Source organism: Mustela nigripes, chromosome 13, assembly GCF_022355385.1.
Source record: "Mustela nigripes isolate SB6536 chromosome 13, MUSNIG.SB6536, whole genome shotgun sequence".
NCBI classification, from domain to species: domain Eukaryota; kingdom Metazoa; phylum Chordata; class Mammalia; order Carnivora; family Mustelidae; genus Mustela; species Mustela nigripes.
This window is the reverse complement of record NC_081569.1, coordinates 45,826,772-45,846,298: the sequence shown is the minus strand read 5'-3', so window position 1 is coordinate 45,846,298 and position 19,527 is coordinate 45,826,772. Positions and strand designations below refer to the sequence as shown.

Below are 19,527 nucleotides of genomic sequence, written 5' to 3'. Positions count from 1 at the left end.
AAAATTTTTTTTCTGCCCACTTTGCCTCCAAAGGTACAGTTTGCAAAAAGTGTGTGAAAATATCCCCAAAATATTCTTTTAAGGTCTGGGATCCCTTCCTTTAGGAGAAATATTCATCAGTAACGTTTCTTTTCTCCAGAGAACATACCATCATTTTGAAGTATTCTTGGCTACACCAGGTGTTGAAAGTGCCAGGATCTATCTTACCTAAGTGACGAGTGGTCTTTAAAAAATTTTCTTCCTCAAACATCCTCCCTGGAATGCCGTAAACTTTACTAGCCAGATAGAAGCATTAGCTGCTCTAGACACGCTCATTTAAAATACCCACCTAGGGACGCCTAGGTGGCTTAGGCGGTTAATCGTCTGACTTCCGATTTCCTGCTGGGCGTGGAGCCTGCTTACAATTCTCTTTCACCCTCTCCCTCTGCCTGCCCCTGCTCCACCCCCGCGCTCTCTTAAAAAAAAATAATAATAATAATAATTAAAATGCCCATGCTTTAGAGAGGGACTTCAGCGTGTTCTCAAACTTTGGACTATGTAAAAACTGAGCTGCTTGTCCAAAATATCAGATTCACAATGTAACAGTTCTGTATCTTGATAGTGGTGGCAGTTAACACAAATCTGCTGATGTAATCGAACTGCGCACGCACACATGTCAAACTGTCGAAATCTGAATAGTAATTTTACCTGATAACTTCTCAAGATAGCTTGACAGCTTCCAGGTTCAGGGTTCTGGGTCCTGGAGGACCACAAAAGACTCCCTGAAAGGGGCAGGAGAATTGCAAAGGAGCGAAGAAGCCAAACTTCACCATTTTGTCAGATCTCCATACCTTGATTCAAAAACATCTCTTTCCAGAGACGTGGAGGCATTTATTAGGGTAATTGTGTGACGCTCAATATCCAACCTGATTAAGATGAGAGAGTAGCACCAGACCAGACAGCATGGTGTCCACAGGAAGAACGACTCCCAATCATCTTAGGACATGGACAGCCCTGGCTTATTCGTGCCCATCTCGTTTATGGCCTTTGAAATTAAAGGCCCGTGACAGGCCAGTAAAGCAGAGAAGAAAACATGCTGGCCAGGCCAACGCCCTCGCTTTGTGACGCCCCTCACCTGGATGTAGCGTCCCGATTTAATGCCAGCTTCTAACACTTCCAGGGGAAGATGTTCTGTGTACTCCTTCCCGTGGCTCTCCTGACTCTCATTCTCCCTTTCCCGTCGAGACTGAAGGATAGAGTCACAGAGCTCGTGGGCGGCCTTTAATTCGGGCCAAAAATTGTCCAGGTAATTCTGCATTTAATAAAGCACAAGAGGGGGATGCCTGGGTGGCTCAGTTGGTTAAGCAGCTGCCTTCGGCTCAGGTCATGATCCCAGCGTCCTGGGATCGAGTCCCACATCGGGCTCCTTGCTTCGCAGGGTGCCTGCTTCTCCCTCTGACTCTGCCTGCCATGCTGCCTGTGCTCGCTCTTGCTCTCTCTCTCTCTCTCTCTCTGACAAATAAATAAATAAAATCTTAAAAAAAAAATAAATAAAATAAATAAAGCACAAGAGGAGCATGGTCAGAAGATAATGGTGCTGCCTGCTGGCAGGCACAGAAAGTCTTGCACAGGGAACTGAGGGTGTAAGGGCTAGAGGGGGTGTTCAGTGAGCACTGCCTCCCCGAGCCTCACATTCCTGGAGCTTTCTACCCCCTCACTAATCCCGGAAGTGGGCCAAATTACCCCAGTGAGGACCTTCCTACTATGGAATGCTTACTTTGCTCTTCTGAATCTCCTCCCCCCGCCCCCAGCACGCAAGCACGCATGGCTGTTCTTCCTTTCTTCCCATGCGTCTCACTGCTGCAGACAATGGCCTGCAATGAGAGGACAGCTCTTCTGTGCGCATTCTCCTCCTGTTTTTTTATTTTTTTCATCTTGAAATGTCTGAATTTCTAAGAAACTTAAATAAGCAAGTAAAAATAGAAAGGAGGGAAGTGTCTGTGGAAATGTCTCCCCCACCCCGCCCTGCCCCAGCCCACTGGCTATGTCAAATAAGCAGAGAGGGGCAAAGTAAAGACTTTCTATTCTTCTCAGGCCTTCTAAGCTCCCAGAGTCTTGGTGACTGTCGACAGATGTGATAACATTCCTCGGGTAGTAGTTGCTATTAGTTGTGATGACCTGGTATGAAATGTATCTTTGAAACAAGCAGCCAGGGTCCCCTCCACGCAGACTTTCTGAGTGTTACTGCACCTCTCGGTGTAATGTCTGTAAGAGAGACCCTTGATCAAACACCCAGCACCACCCACAAGAGTATGGTGTGTTGAGGCCAGCTGTGCTATGTCTGGAGTACACTCCCCCAAATGGCTGGCTCTCACTAAATAACATCAGTTTTACGGGTGTTTTTTAACTCAACTTTAAGGCAGAGTCTTCTAAGGTAGAGTCTAGCACACTCTCTTTCCCCAAATTGGGAAGAAAACACATTATAGGGGTGCCGGGGTGGCTCAATCTGCAAGTGTCTGCCTTCAGCTCAGGTCATGATCCCAGGGTCCTGAGATCGAGTCCTGCATTAGGCATCTTGCTCAGAGGGGAGCCTGCTTCTCCCTCTTCCTGCCTCTGATCATGATCTGTCTCATGATCTGTCTCTCTCTCTCTCTCAAATAAATAAGTAAAATCCTAAAAAAAAAAAAAAATAAGAAAACACATTATTCTTCTTGTCAACACTGGCATTTCTCCCACTGACTGCAGGGTACTATTCAAATCACTTCCTTTCTTTCCCAAGTCTTTTGAGAAGTAGTATCTGTGCTAAGTCAGTACCCTGATTCCATGGTCGCTTACCACCATCAAACCTTTGCCACTTAAACCACCTCTCTCTGAGGATTTATCGTCTTCACTCTTCCCAGCTCACTTCAAGTCCCCATAGGAAATTCTAGCTTTCCTTCTCATCTGAACCCCACAAGTATCTCTTTTTTTCCTGTCATCATTTGCCTCTATGAAGCCTTTGGTCACACAGTTTGCTTAGGAGATGCTAGACCCAAGAAAATGGTACTCTCGGACTGAACTACAAAGAAAAGTAATTTTAACAAAAAGTAGAAAAATGTAATTTTAGTCAACTGTCCTCTGCAGGAACAAGACATGATGTATTGCAACAGAAAAAACAAGTGACACTGCCATTAATATCCAGCGCCCCCGGAATTCTCTGGCATGCCAGAACGCTTTTTTATAGCAGGGCCAAGAAAATTCTATTGGCAAATCTTTAACAGTACATGCACCTGGGAACTCTTATAGAATCTACAATTCAAAATCCAACTTGACTTTCTCTAAACTGACAGGGGTAATGGAGGGCCTCATTCGAGGTTCTGAATCAAAAACCGATACCAACAACAGGAACTTGATGCCTACTGGGCAGACACATGAGACCAGTAACCTAATGGGAGATTAAGAGCCATCCCACTTTCCCAAAGGGTCCCTCCAAACCAGGAGAACTGTGTTGCTCATATAACCCAAGAAATAGTCACCAATAACGCTACTTCTGTCTATGATCTGGGTACCAAGCTGATATGACAGCTTTGCTAACCCCTTCCTCTATCTCTACTAACCCCAATGCATAGTCCTAAGTGGAGAAGAGCAAGAAACAGCAGAAAAACAAGGCTGGCCTATACAACTATGTGGCATGGGTACTCAGAAAAACAGAGCAGGGTGGGTAAGGGAGTTAAGAGTGCTGGGGTTCTAATCCTAGCTCCACCACTCGGTACCTGTGTGATTTTGTGCGAGCTGCTTAGCCTTTCTGTGCTTCAGTTTCCTCATCAATTAAATATGGACAGTAACATCTAACTCACGGGGCTGTTGCAAGAATTAAATGAAATACACTTAGAACGGTGCCTGGCATAGATGAATGCTGGCTATTACTATTAGGTGGAACCATGTAAAACTGCCATTTTGTACGTCAAGAACAAGAGACTCCTGGAAATTTTGTAATCATCGTTCCTAATACTGTTATTACCTAATACTGTTACTACCATAACTACGCACGAGTTCACGGTCAACAGGGGGCTTTCGGGGCTGATGTCTTAGATGCCGTGGATCCTACAGTCACAGGGAGTCTGCCTAAATTTGCTGACTTCAAGATCACTTACTTGGAGAGAAACAAAGACAGGAACTCCTTGGCCGCAGTCTTCCTTCATTCTTTAATTCCCCTTTTCAGTATTGCCACCGGGATCGAGAGCATGATGGGTACCACTGAGCACACGAACACACACAGACGCACTTAGGGACACAACAAATGGAAGTACCTTGAAGGAAATCACAAACACTCCTTCTGTTTCACTTCCGTACTGCTGGACTGCCTCTTCGTCTTCTGTCACCATGACGATGGGCATCTTATCCTGGCAGTGGTGATAGTACCACACAGCGGCGCGATATATGCTCCTGGAAAAGCAAAGAGCACGTAAGCCCACCCAGGACAAGCTGCTGATCAAAGCTTCACACCTGGCTTTTACCCTGCTCCCCTTCAGCATATGCAGACAACCATTTGTTCATTCAACAACTAATTCCCAAGCACCCATTACACACACACCCTGGGGTGGGCACCCTGGGGATACAATGATGAATCAGAGAGCACCTGACATCTCTTCTTCCTGAAGACATTCGACCGCCACAGCAGCCTCCTTCATTTCTTGATACGGCCTAGAAACCATGTGGCTCTGCCATCTTTTCATACCACTGAGCTGGCATACCGTGACACATGGCCCCACACGGGTGACAAGCTGTACTATGTGAGGTTTAAAAGATCAAGAAACAAGTCTGGCTAAAAGCAAAATGAGGCTGCAAAGAGCTGAAGACCATAATCTAGTAAGGTCTGCCATGGAATCACAGGAAATGTCTGAAAATCTTCCTGACAAGAACCGGAATTGGAAAATACAGCCTAGGCCTGAAGATGTATGGATTTGAGACAGGATTAGGTTTCTGATGATGTGTATAAACTCGGATGGCCAGTTTCCGTAAGCATTTGTTTCCCTTTCTGCAAAGTAAGATGCCAGGTAAGGTTCCTATAGTTTTAGGTCAAAAAAAATTTCAGCCAGGATGCCTGGGTGGCTCAGCTGGTTGAACATCTGCCTTTGGCTCAAGTCAGGATCCTGGGATCCAGTCCCACATGGGAGCCTGCTTCTCCCTCTGCCTGCCGTTCCCCCTGCTTGTGCACTCTCTCTGACAATAAAATAAAATCTTATAAAAAAAATTCAACTAATGTATACTATACAAGCCTGTGTAGTTAGTAGTTAGGAAGCACGATCATTCTCAGTACCCACATGTGACCTAATCTAGAGAACGATTTGTTATCCCTTTCTGGTACCGAGCCCTATGGGAACTTAGGACTATAATTAAGGACTCTGTACGCATCAGTGCTTATTTCACTTTAGAGAGTTTAAATATTTAATGGCTAGACAGATAAAGAATTACAAAGAAAAAGACAATTTAAATGTTTTGTATAGATAAGACAGTTGAGAGCTTAAGATCTCCAGGGCTCTCTGCAGAAGAGTGTGGCAGAGGCTCTAGGTGCCCAGCCCTATGCGCCAGGCCCATTTCGGACTTCAGCTGGAGCAGGGCGGCACTGCCATCCTACCCCCGGCCCACTGAGTGGAGTCAACTCCCCTGCAGAAAGACCCTCAGCTGAAGGCGGAAGTCTCTTTACCACCTTCGCCTCTTCCCTTCTAGACGCCTTCTGAGGCACATACTCTGCAGCTTCTCAGAAGTTCCCAGTAGGACTGAGCCTCAATTTCCCACATCCTTAATAACTGCTTTCCCTCCTTCTGTCTCAGGCCCTGCACTTCCTCACTCATTTCAGGGAACTGCCCCCTACACCGACAACCCACACCCAACTCCTTGCTTCAGGCTCTGCTTATAGATGGTTCGAAACAGTGACACTGTACTTTCTAAAACAGCTTTACCAGAATTAACCTATCAGTTTGTTTAACAAGACTGGTTGGGATATTAGAGCAACCTATAACAGAAAAACCGAGATGATCTTGGCTTCAAAGTGGACCTCTTCCCCCCCTTATACACATACACACACACACACGCACACACACAAATACACAAGCATTAAAGTTATAAAAGCCAGCTGTTAAGATCTAGGACAAACTCACTCTGAGTATCTGTGGCTCCCTTATGACAATTTCTAAAACACGTATGTATTCAAACGATAGATCTAAAATAGTGACACAGTCAGCAGTTCAGTATCACTCAGAGTTCTAGAGTAACTGCTGGTTTAGAGAGCCACGCAAACTCACAGCCATACCTGGTCTGCCACTTCTCCATGGATTCTCCTCTCTCTCGAGGGTGATAGCAGTGCTGCTGGAACTCATTAGCAAAGAGAACGCAGTCATGACGCGCATCCTTCAAAAGATGTCGCAATTTGTTATACTGTCTGGGACACAGAGAAAAAGAAATCTGAGATAGCAGGCAATCATCTATTGCCAGCTCGTGCTAAGGATCAAAGATGAGGCATTTTAGGACAAAAGACTGAGTATTTAAAACCCAAGAAACACTTATTTTATATTGGCCTTAGTGCACGTAGTACTACTGGGCTGCTGTTTCTCGGTTCTGCCTGCTAGAATGTGCTCAGGCAGGACTGCATTAATTAGCTTATGGATCAATCATCCCCGTCCTTTCCTTTGTAGACTTTTGGCCATTTATTATGGAATTATATGACCCTGCCCCACACACCCCCTCTTCAAAGGCTCGTGCGGGACCAGAGGCTAGCAGGGTTTAGTGCTTTATTTCTGTACCTCACTTTGTTCTAAAAATGGCATTAGGCGCAAGTACATTTTACTTTTTGCTGGCAGCCTGGAAAAGGACATGTGAAGGAAATAAATTTGGGGGTTTATCTGTGAATTCTATTTAGGCAGCCCCCTCACTCACACGAATAAGGTCTGGCTTCATCTGTCAGATAAAGAATAACCTTTAGGTTTCTCCCATCAGGAGATCCTTCCAGTAATGCTAGCCAAAGTCTCACATCAAATATGCCGCTGCATGTGGGTCAGTTTCCAAGATGATGCTTTGCTTTGTTTTTATTTTAAGAAGGTGCTTTTCAGGGGCACCTGGGTGGCTCAGTGGGTTAAGCCTCTGCCTTCCGCCCAGGTCATGATCTCAGGGTCCTGGGATCAGCCCTGCATCTGGGATCCAGCCCTGCATCAAGCCCTGCATGTGCTCTCTGCTCACCGGGGAGCCTGCTCCCCACCCCCCAACTCTGCCTGCTGCTCTCTCTACTTGTGATCTCTCTCCCTCTGTCAGGGAGAGAGATCTTAAAAAAAAAAAAAAAAAGGGTGCCTTTCAATCTTGCCGTTTGCAATGACATGGATGGAACTAGAGGTTATTATGCTGAGCGAAATAAGTCAATCAGAGAAAGACAATCATATGATCTCTCTGATATGAGGAATCTGAGAGGCAGGGCAGGGGGTTGTCGGGGGTAGGGAAGGAAAAAATGAAACAAGATGGGATCGGGAGGGAGACAAACCAAACTGTAAGAGACTCTTAATCTCACAAAGCAAACTGAGGTTTGGGGGGGCAGATAGGGATAGGGTGGCTGGGTGATGGACACTGGCGAAGGCATGTGCTATGGTGAGTGCTGTGAAGTGTGTAAGCCTGATGATTCACAGACGTGTACCCCTGGCGCTAATAATACATTATATGTTAATAAAAAAAAATAATTTTTTAAAAGTGCCTTTCAATAGTCTAGGTAATATGGAATACAGAAATGTTCACTTATCTTAAAGGAGGCCTATTGTTTATTTAAAAATGGACTGATATTAAACCAGACATTAAATTAACATATAAATTATCCAAGGCAGATGATTGGCATTTAACATGTGTTTTAATATAACAAAATTTGTGCCCTTCCATTCCCACCTCCAGCCCACTGCTGTGGATTTAAAAAAAAAAAAAAAAAAAAAAAAAAAAAGCCTTCTCATTAAAGCGAAGGCAGAACTCTCCAACTTCTCTTCTTTAAATAAATGCTAATCACCAATATCTGTGTCATTTCAGCACTTAATTAGAAAACAAGAAACACTGATTTTATTTTCTTAGTAATTCTAATTTTGAGCTATTTTAAAAAGAATCACCAAGTAATAGCACTTCTACAATTTCATAACAAACAAAAGGATTTAGTTTCAGGTCTGTGAATGGCAGCTTTCCTTAACAGCATCCTACGTGTACAAACAAAAGCTGCCCTGCCCCCCAACTCAGAAATGCTTTGGACACGTAACTGGTAATTTTCCTACCTTCACAAAGATATATTTAAAGTCAGTTTTAAAACCTCTAGAGAGGCGCCCTGGTGGCTCAGTTGGTTAAGTGTCTGCCCTCGTCTCAGGTCATGATCCCAGGGTGCCGGGATCCAGTCCCACATTGGGTTCCTGGCTCAGTGGGAAGACTGCTTCTCCCTCTGCCTGCTGCTCCCCCTGCCTGTGCTCTCCCCCACCCCCGACAAATAAATAAAATCTTTGAAAAAAAAAAAATAACGAAACTTCGTAGCATATGCATAGAAGAGCCTATACTACCCTGTTCACAGTGAACCGTCCCTGCACAATGGTAAGGGGAAGGCTTCCACTTTCTGCTTTACACATTTCTGGAATGCATGAATTTTAAATGAGCCTTATTTCTTAAGCAAGATTTTAGAAAAGACTTTATAAGCAACTGTAATTATTTCAGAGAAAATGCTGAAAAAATATTGCCTATTTTTCCTGATCTTATCCTCCATGTTTTTTGCTACCTTTATCGACCATAACATTTTCTAGACCCCTAAAAAACCACCTGAACTTAGTGCATTTGTTTGCTAATTTTCTTCTATATTAAGCATCCTTCATTTGGCAAATGTTTGCTATGTTCCTTATTTTTTTTTAAGATTTTATTTATTTATTTGACAGAGATCACAAGTAGGCAGAGAGGCAGAAGGCGGGGGGGGGGGGGGGGGGGGGGGGGGGGGGGCGGGTGGGCACACGGGAGCAGGCTCCCTGCTGAGCATAGACCTCAATGCAGGGCTCCATCCCAGGACCCTGAGACCATGACCTGAGACAAAGGCAGAGGCTTAACCCTCTGAGCCACCCAGGGGCCCCTGCTGCATTGCTTCTATGTGCCAGGTCTTGTGCGCCACTGAATGCCCTCAGGGGACTCCATCTAGGCATCTCCTTCCTGTCCTTTATCCACAGCACCCTGCTCACAGTGAACATGACAGAATCACACATTCCTCAAAAAAATTAAAACAAGGGGCGCCTGGGTGGCTCAGTGGGTTAAGCGTCTGCCTTTGGCTCAGATCTGGGATTGAGTCCTGCATTGGGTCTCTGCTCAGTGGGGAGCCTGCTTCCTCCTCTCTCTCTCTGCCTCTCTGCCTACTTGTGATCTCTGTCAAGTAAATAAATAAAATCTTAAAAAAAAAATTAAAACAAGAACTACTGCATGACCCAGCAACCGCACTTCTGAGCATATACCCCAAAAAACTGAAGACAGGGTCTCAAGGAGATATCCTTATTCCATTGTTCATGGCAGCATCTTCACAACAGCCTAGAGTCACCAAGAAGGCAACCTAAAGGTCCAATGACAGACGGATGGATAAACAAAATGCGGGGTATACATACAAGGGACTATTATTCAATCTTTTAAAAAAGGAGGTTCTGACACATGCTACAACATGGATAAACCTTGGGGCACCTGGGTGGCTCCGTTGGTTAAGTGTCTGCCTTCAGCTCAGGTCGTGATCCCAGGGTCCTGGGATGGAGCTCTGTGTTGGGAAATCCCTGCTCAGCAGGGAGTCTGGTTGTCCTTCTGCCCCTCACCCCACTGGTGTTTTTATGCTCTCCCAATCTCTCTCTCTCTCTCTCTGAAATAAAATCTTAAAAAAGAATGGATAAATGTTGAAGACATTCTGCTAAGTGAAATAAGCCAGACACAAAAGGGCAAACACTGTATAATTCCATTTAGATGAGGTACTTAGTCAAATTCAAGAGACAGAAAGTAGAATGGCTGCTGCCAGGGGCTTAGAGGAAGGGGACGTGGGTGTTAATGTTTACCAGGTGGAGAGCTTCAGTTTACGGAGATGGAGTAAAGTTCTGGAAAGGATGGTGGTGATGGTTGTATGAATGTGAATGTACTCACTGCCACTGAGCTATTCGCTGAAAAATTGTTAGAATAGTGAAGCTGACACTAATTCACTACAATTTTAAGAAACAGCTAGACTAAGTGGCAAAACAAAGTTAAAAAAAAAAAAAAAACCACAAAAAAACCCCCAAAAGAGCCACCACTCATTTCAGTGGGAGAAGTGGCATGAAGGGGAAGGGTGCAGGGTGCAGAGAACACAGGAGGGCTGGGGAAGGCCTCTGGGAAGAGGGGACACCTGAGAGAAGGACCATCGAGAGCCAGTGAGGCAAAGCACCCAAGGGAGCAGAGGGAGGCACAAAGTTCAGGAGAGCAGACAGTGTGATTCACATGCCCGAGAAATGTTTCCCAAATGCGTAAGTGAACTCACAACTCCTTGTGACAACAGGGACCCAAATATAAGATAGCAGTGTGTCAGGACCCACCCTGCCATTTTCAGAACCCTGGGACTGCTCTTCCAAGCTCTGCACACATCCCCGGATTTGTCTAGACACCTGCCCTCAGCACCCCGGGATTCTCCAGCCCTGTCCTCCCCCAGGGACCGATGTTCCGTAAGCCAGACCCTGGGTGTTTGCCACCAAATTAGAGGAACAACACAGCAAAACATGGAACTTAGCAAAAAGGATGTTCTCAATTTAAAGTTTTGCTCCCATATATTTTCCTTGGACTCGTCCTGCTTCCATTTGTCAGCTACCTATCAGCCGGATAAGACGAATGAACAAACGGCACAAGAATATTAATGGGGAAAGCAGGAAAGAGTGAATCACTCTGAGTGTGACAGTTGGGTTTCCTTGCAGGCATGTGGGCTTACGGTTGTAATTTAATAGGGCATGCATACAATATAGTCATATTTTTTGCCGGTCAGGGCTGGTGGTGCGTACGATGGGGTTAGATGTATGAGTATGCCGCCCGGAGCTGGCAAAGAACATCATGGTGACTTCAACAAGTTTGGCCTGGATGACAGGAGAACAGAGGTTTCAGAGAGTCAAGTACAACAAAACGATCTAAAATTTTAAAAGGCCCAGTCTTACAGAAGAATCCTAGTTTCCCTGGACTGGCTTAAGCATTCCCCAGATCTCTATTATTTAAAGAGTTCAAACAATTTCTTAGTGGCAAGGCTATGCTTACTTTCCTTAGACTGATTTTTGTACTATTTTCACTCAATGGTGAGCTTATCTACCTTGGCCTGCTGACTGTATGCTCTGCGGATGAAAGGTGGGCTTCTCCCAACCAGTCGGCAGATGCACAATACTGTGTTCCTTCCATCATTTTTTGCAGAACCCTGCTAGGTTGTCTTTGGTAGACTTATTTTCAGAGGTCCTTCAGTTTTCCACAAGAATTTTAGAAGTTTGTGTTTTCCTTTATAATAGGTGTATTCGTTTTTTTGTTTTGTTTTGTTTTTGAAGTAAGCTCTACACCCAGTGTGGGGCTTGAACTCATGACCTGGAGATCAAGAGGCACATGCTCTACTCACAGAGCCAGTCAGTTGCCCCTGGGTGGTACTCTTAAACATTCTCGATGGAGTATACTTTGGACCATCTGAATGCCGTTTAGCTGTACAGCCATTTGGAAGCCTCAAAGACAACCTCAAACTCATGACCTCTAGCTCCACCCCTCTAGACCTCCTCTAGTGCTTTCTCTATCCAGTTATGCAAACCTGAAACCTTAGTGTTAGCCTTGACACCACCTTCCCCCTCTCCTTACCTATCTAACGCCACTACTAAGTTTTATAGGTTTTATTTAAGTAACAGCTTAACTGAGATATAGTTCATATACCATAAAATTACCCTTGTAAAACCTAACAATCAATAGCTTTTTGAGTGGGCAGAGTGATGCAACCATCACCACAAAGTCCAAACATTTTATCACCCCGAAAGAGAAACTTAGATCCATCAAGCACTCATTCCCCATTCCCCTGGCAATCACTAGTCTATTTTCTGTCTCTTGGATTTACCTATTCCAGGCATTTCTTTTTTTTTTTTTTTTTAAGATTTTATTTATTTATTTATTTGACAGAGAGAGAGAGAGAGAGCGCGCACACAAGTAAGCAGAAGGGCAGGCAGGGGTTGGGGGGAAGGAAGCAGGTTCCCTGCTGAGCAGGGAGCCTGATGTGGGGCTCGATCCCAGGACCCTGAGATCATGATCTGAGCTGAAGGCAGAGGCTTAACCCACTGAGCCACACGGGCACCCCGGCATTTCATTTTTTAAAAGATTTTATTATTTGAGAAAGAGAGAGAGAGAACACAAGCTAGTGGAATGGTAGGCAGAGGCAGAAGCGGGCTCCCCGCTGGCTGAGCAAGGAGTCTGACGCAGGGCTGGATGGCAGGACCTGGGGACCATGACCTGAGTGGAAGGCAGATAATTAACCGACTGAGCCACCCAGGTGCCCCTCCAGGCATTTCATATAGATGGATTCATACAAAAATGACTTTTTTTGTGTGGCTGGTTTCTTTCACTTGGCCTATTTTCATGTTACAGCACATGTCAATACTTCCATTCCTTTTATGGCTAACAATATCCCATTGTATGGATAAGCACATTTTGTGTAACCATTATTAGGTGATGGACACTTGGTTCCGTTGCCCTTTGGGGGGCTATTAGAAATACAGTTGGTAGAACATTCCTGGACAAATTCTGCATGGATATGTTTTCAGTTCTCTGGGTTAAAGACTAAGGAAGTTCTACGGACCTTTACCTACTAAGATGCTGTTGAAAGTATCTATTTCTTTCCATCTCTAAGCTACCAACTCCTCTCATGTGAACTAAAGGAACAGCCTCTTCTCCACAGCCTGGTTGTCTTTTCAAAATAGGCATCTGATTGTATATATTACCATACCCAGCTTACAACTGTGCACCAACATCCCTGAGACCCCTCATCCATGCCAGGGCTTTTTTCAGTTCCTTGAATGGAGCAAATCTCTCTCTCCACCACCCTGCACAGCAGCCGACCTCCCCTGCAAAGCTTTTCTCCTTTCTCTGCCTGGTTTACTCTTACCCACCCTGGAGAGCCCAACGTAGGTCTCTCCCTTGGGAAAGCTTTTCCTCACCTCCCTGATGAACAGGGGTTCTCCTGAAAGCAAGCCTCTATCCCTTGGGGCCTGTGGCACCGTGACAGCTCTCCATAGCTCACCATCTGTCTGTGTGATTATCTGAGGACCACTGTTTCCCCCCCAACACTGTGTCTCCTTCTGTTCAGTGCGACAGCCTCGGAGTGAGCACGCACCGTCTCTCAGCACATGTTCATTGAATAAACAGATGAACACCTGCATACAGGAATGAACGCAACGGACAAGATGGCCTCCCAGAGGCATCAAGCGATCCCTCATGGAAGGAGAACAGGTGATTATCCCGAGCAATCAAAAAAGTGACTTCTTTCGTAATGTCTTCTGGAATATACTTAGAAAAATGGGCATTTTCTGCATTGACAGTATCAAAATCAAAATACAAAATCATATTAAGTACAGAACCAGTTAGGAGGCTATGCCTTTTTTTTTTTTTTTTTTCTTGATTTATCTGACAGAGATCACAAGTAGGCAGAGAGGCAGGCAGAGAGAGAGGAGGAAGCAGGCTCCCTGCAGTGCAGAGAGCCCGATGTGGGGGCTCGATCCCAGGACCCTGGGATCATGACCTGAGCCTAAGGCAGAGGCTTAACCCACTGAGCCACCCAGGTGCCCCTGGAGGCTATGTCTTTTTAATGAGAAACTCAACTCTGGTGATTTCATTTCAGTAGAACAATGTCATCTGTCATGTTAAATTTACGTTCATTTGCAGTCTTCTTATTTTGTAAGCTTTGCTTATTTAATTTGAAGGTCTGATTTGGGTTTAGGGTTGCAGGAAGTACTTAAGCCTGAGGATTTTACAACCAGATTTATGTTAAAACACATTTAAGTAACAACAGAGCAAATTAAGACTGGTTGTTCAGGGGGAAAAAAAAGTTGATAAAAAGTCTTAGAAACAAGGACTGAGTAACACTGATCTGTTGGATGGGGAGTTAGATCACTTGACTTCTTAGATCTTCTCCAACCGTAATATTCCCTAATTCTAATCTTATGTTACATACTGAACTGCTAAATCTAACAAAGAAGGAATTCCGGAAGGGGGCAAAAGGAGAGAAAGCAAGTCTGCCTTACACCAGACACTAGTCCAACCAGGTTTGTTTTTTTTTTACTGACAAGACTTTTTTAAGCAAAAATGTTCCTCAAAGTATATCAAATAGAATGAATTATTTACTAGCATCTCAAAAATCTCCAAAAAAGAATGGAAAAACGTAAGAAGACATTTGCCAACATTAAATGAAACAAAACACCAGGGGGCCTCTGCTAGGCCACTAGGGTTAAACATAAAAAGTCCAACGACTTACATTTAACACTTAATGAAGTCCAAACTAATAAAGTGAATTTCCTGGGTCTTCTACATTCAAGGGCTGTGATCAATTATAAAGTCAGCTTTGGACACAGAACATTTTTTAGGGCTTTGGTAATTTTGGTCATTTAGTTCTTTGAACATGAATATAACTGCTGGCTGCTTACCAGGTAAACAACTGACCAAGCCCCAAACATGCCAATTCCTTTGCCTGCCTCTTCTTTCCCTTCATCAGTTACATTCAGTACCTCTGCATTAAAACCAATCTCTCTCTCTCTCTCTCTCTTTTTAAAAAAGACTTTATTGGGGCGCCTGGGTGGCTCAGTGGGTTAAGCCTCTGCCTTCAGCTCAGGTTATGATCTCAGGGTCCTGGTACCGTGCCCCACATCGGGCTCTCTGCTCAGCGGGGAGCCTGCTTCCCCTTCTCTCTCTGCCTATCTTCTGCCTACTTGTGATCTCTCTGTCAAATAAATAAATAAAATCTTTAAAAAAAAAAGACTTTATTTATTTATTTATGTATTTGTCAGAAAGAGAGAGAGAAAGCGAGCACACAAGCAGGGGGAGCGGCAGGAAGAGGAAGGCTCCCTGCTGACCAGGGAGCCCCACATGGGACTCTACCCCAGGACCCTGGGATCATGACCTCAGCTGAAGGCAGACGCTTAACTGACTGAGCCACCCAGGCATCCCTTAAGACCAATCTCAAACCTACTTCCTTCAGAGGCCTTTGGGCTGAACCTTCACATACTGTATTCACCTCTGCACTTTGCGTAGTCCACACTAAGTCATATTGCCTACGTGAAGGGTGTGCCACCATCACCTTCTCACACCTAACCCACCAAGACAACAGCTTTGTTGAGAGGGACTGATACAGCTGACCCTTTAACCTGGGTATGACCTACAAGGATCCATTGACACACGGAATTTTTTTAGTAAATACAGTACAGCATTGTAAATATATTTTCTCCTCATTATGGTTTTGGTTTTTGTTAAAGACCTTATTTATTTGAGAGCAAGAGTGTGTAGGAGCGCACAAGCTGGGGGCAGATGGAGACGGAGAAGACGCCTGGAGGCCACGGACTTGATCTCAGGAACCTGGGACCATGACCTGAGCCAGAGACAAGTGCTCAACTGACTGAGCCACCCAGGCTTCCCTTTATTATGATTTTCTTTTTTTTTTTTTTTTTTTTTATTTTTTTTTTTTTTTTAAAGATTTTATTTATTTATTTGACAGAGAGAAATCACAAGTAGATGGAGAGGCAGGCATAGAGAGAGGGAAGCAGGCTCCCTGCTGAGCAGAGAGCCCGATGCGGGACTCGATCCCAGGACCCTGAGATCATGACCTGAGCCGAAGGCAGCGGCTTAAACCACTGAGCCACCCAGGCGCCCTATTATGATTTTCTTAATAATGTTTTCCTTTCTCTAGCTTACTTTATTTCAAGAATACGGTTTACAATATATAATATACATAACGTATAAAATATATGTTAATCAACTATTTACGTTATTGGTAAGGATTCTGGTCCAAGTTTTGAGGGAACTGAAAATTATACATGGATTTTTCTCTGTCCAGTGGTCTGAGACCCTAATCCTTATGCTGTTCAAGGATCAACTGTACTCCTTTTTGTACTCCATAAGGCCTGGAACTCTGAGCTCAAAATGTGCTGACCAAATAGGAAAACTAGGGTGATATCATATTGGCCTATTTCACAACTGCTCATCCTTTGTTCTCACATTTAGTATTTTTAGAGACACGGTAAAGCGGTAGAAATCCAATAGTTTCTCATCAAGTTAACTACTTTTGAAATGTTCAGGAGAAAAGACATTTAAATTCCAATTCTTTGCTTTTGAATGTCCCAGGAATTGGTTTTTAAAACCACCCTTAATATTAAAAATATTTCAGAAAACAGAAGTTGAAAGGGCTCGGCAGAGTGCTTGCAATCCGAATGATAGCAACAAATTGATTTTAGTAGCAGAAATTGAAATACGACCCCTGGAGCAGCATTCAAACCTGGATGTGTATAAACATCTATATCTTTGTGTCTGAGCAAAATCAACTTCAAACTCATTGAAAAATATTCTATCTGAAAAATCTGCACTCTAGTTAATGCACATTTTTTGAACTGAGCCTATAATAAGGACAACTCATCATTTTCATATACAAATAAACACACTTCATCTTTTACCACCAAGTCTGAGGAAACCACAACATTTAAAAAAGAATAAACACACAGTTTCTGCTTTTTAAATAACTAGGGGTGCTAAGAGGTTGGATGTATAATTTTAATATGCTTTTCTATGCAGTCTTCACTTTCAAGTCATAAATCCTTTCCCAATGTCAAATGAAGCAAAAACAGTTTTTAGGTATTTGTTTAAAAGGTGAACAACTGTTCTTCATTTAGGTATAAGGTAAGCATTTTAAACTGATTTCAATCAGAAATCCTTTGGCAAATACAGTGAGTATGGCTGGCAGTTATTCCAGTAATGTAAAAATAAAACAAGTTACTTCTGTTTTCATTAAATAAATCACTACAAGTACAATTTGCATCCATAATAAACAGTTTAAAATTTAAAAATAAAATACTACCCCCCCCCCAAAAAAACGTGTAGGCTTCTGAAACAATATAGCTAAAAAATACATGCAAACCCAAAGCCAAGAATCTTAAATACCCATATACTGGGGACACTGCAGTTTATTGATCTACATTCAGATCTCTTGGCCAGGTGTTGAAGCAGAAATATAAAATAATGTCACTGCATTCCTCACCAGCGAAGAGAATACCAAATATTAGTTCAAAAAGTCCTTTCAGACAAAATAATGAATTCCTCCCCAACCCCTCCAACGACGGATCTTTTCTAAAGGGGAAAAGAAAAATATGCCATATAGAAATAAATATATAATGCAAAACGGATACCTGCGGCCTCTTTGATGCTGCAACGTTTGACAAGCCGTCTGCATGAAAATAATTCCCTTCAACTCTGGGAACTCAAGGATCTCCAGGTAATCTTGAACAACCTTCCAATCTGGGATCATATAATGAGTCACATCACTAGACAAGAGTTTCCCATCTAAAACATAATTCAAAATGTAAGCAATTAGACAATTGTGAACCTGGCTTATCAAAATAACTTCCAGTCTTAATTACATCCTGAAGTTTTTAAAGGACACCACAAATCTACTTGGGTACAGTCCCAAAGCTCAGGTAAATTCAGCATCTGCATTTGTCTGAAGCTGTGGCTGAGTAAAAGCTCCGTGTGGTTTATGGTGTTGCCAGTGGTGCAGAAGATGGCTGATTTTTTTTTTTTTTAAACAGGCAAATCTTCAGCACAACCTAAATATTTGTTAACTCGCTGACCTACACTCACATTCAAATGGGGTCCCGCGAAACAGACATGTTAACCACGTGTTTCTGCCTAGCAATTTCAGGCTGGTTCTGAGTCAAGCTTGGGTACACGCTCCTAAGTCCCCAGGGGCCAGAAAGCCGGAATCGACTGAAAAAGATGCTCAATGAAGGCAAGAGCAGTGGTTAGGCTTTCTACTCACGCCGCATCTCAGAGAGCTGCGTAGCCAAGGTGTACCTGAAATGTTGACTTTAACCTTAAAATGAGGACTCCAAATCCTAAGGACCCCCCAGGCTCCTCTCCCACCAGAGGGTAGAGAACCAGTCATCTTCCTCCTTCAATTGGCCACCCTTGCAACCGAGAAACCAAGTGGGGTAAGGTCTAGCGCACGGGAGCTCCAAATCCAACTTCCCCGTGACCTTCCCGTGCAACGAGGACCCAAGACAATTCACAAATTTTAGTGCAGAGGGCTCTCCACCGGCTAAAAGTCACAACGCCTGGGTTAGCAGGTCGGAACCTTAGGGGGAAGTAGTGTCAAAAGAGAAGCAGCAGGACCTCTCAGCGCCGCAGGATGGCGCCCCACCTCTCCACGTGGGGCGCGCAGCTCGACACCCCCCTCCATTTCACCACCACACCATCCTGGGGGTTGCACCAGGGGCAAGTTCCTGCGCTCCTGGGCCCGTTGGGAAGCCCCGCTCGCTCGGCCTCCACGCTGCGGGGGCGCCAGGCTCTGGGCCCTTGCATTTGAGAGGGGGGCCGTCGGGAGGGCGGGGGTGGAAACCCCCAGGAAGCAGCGCGCCGCGGCCCTCGGGGCGGTTCCGGGGGCACGGGCCTCTCGCTCCCCGCCCGCAGCCCCAACGCCAGGCCTGAGCAGATGTCTGGGCCGGCAGAGGCCCTGCGGCCTCCGCCTCGGCGCCCGCGCGACCTCGCGCTCCGCCCCCAGCAGCGCCGCGGCGTCTCCCGCCCCCGCCGCCCTCGCTCCCGCCGCCCAGGGCCGCACTCAGGGCTCCGGACCAACCCGGCCCGGCCCCGGCCCTGGCTCTGACCGTTGTGGCAGGTGGCGGGCTGCGGGCAGAGCGGGCTGTTGCAGGGCACGCTGGGCCGCAGGTAGTGCTCCCGCACGATCCGCAGCGTCCGGCCCTGGAAGGTCCTCAGGAGCAGCACCTTCTCCCGCTTCTGCAGCATGCCGGCGGCGCTCGGCGGCTCACGGCTCCGGGCCCCGAGAGGCCGGCTCCAGAGAGCGGCCGGGAGGTGGCGGGCGCAGCGCAACGCCGGCGGAAGCGAGGCCGCGGCTGCGGGCCCGCCCCCTGGGCCGGGCGGCCTGGTCTACACGGGCTCCCGGGCTCCCAGACACCCCGGCACCCCTGGCAGTCGCCAGAGCGCCCTGAGGGTTCCCAGAACCGCCCTAACGGCGGAGGCCGCGCCTGAGAGCCGAAGGCAGCAGCGGGAGGGGTGCTCCAGCCTTGCCTTCGTCTCCCCACTGCCCACCGTGGCCTGGGAGCAGGGAGGGGTGGAAACGGCCCAAACGACGTAGGGAGATAAGATGTGTGGAATCTGTGGAAGTAAAGTCTTGTGAACAAGGTACTGGTCCAACTCTGAGCAATTACTAGATTTTGCTTTTTTTTTTTTTTTTAAAGATTTTATTTATTTATCAGAGAGAGAGAGAGGGAGAGAGTGAGCACAGGCAGACGGAATGGCAGGCAGAGG

At 45.5% G+C, this 19,527-nt stretch overlaps 1 protein-coding gene across 3 annotated transcripts in view; it reads right to left on the bottom strand.

Annotated features, from left to right (window-relative positions):
- DIS3L (DIS3 like exosome 3'-5' exoribonuclease) overlaps positions 1–19,299 on the bottom strand; it is a 34,277-nt gene extending 14,978 nt beyond the window's left edge. The window contains exons 1-5 of one of the 3 annotated variants that reach the window (XM_059372321.1): positions 18,867–19,299; positions 17,394–17,547; positions 6,272–6,400; positions 4,269–4,404; positions 1,115–1,291 (exon numbers count right to left, since the gene is read on the bottom strand). In XM_059372321.1, coding sequence (XP_059228304.1) covers positions 1,115–1,291; positions 4,269–4,404; positions 6,272–6,400; positions 17,394–17,547; positions 18,867–19,005 — 735 coding nt within the window. In that variant the 5' untranslated portion in view covers positions 19,006–19,299. Of the gene's footprint in view, positions 1–1,114; positions 1,292–4,268; positions 4,405–6,271; positions 6,401–17,393; positions 17,548–18,375; positions 18,744–18,866 lie in introns of those variants that run through there. The other 2 variants (XM_059372322.1, XM_059372323.1) reach the window with 2 other exon arrangements.
- Positions 19,300–19,527: the final 228 nt, after the last annotated feature.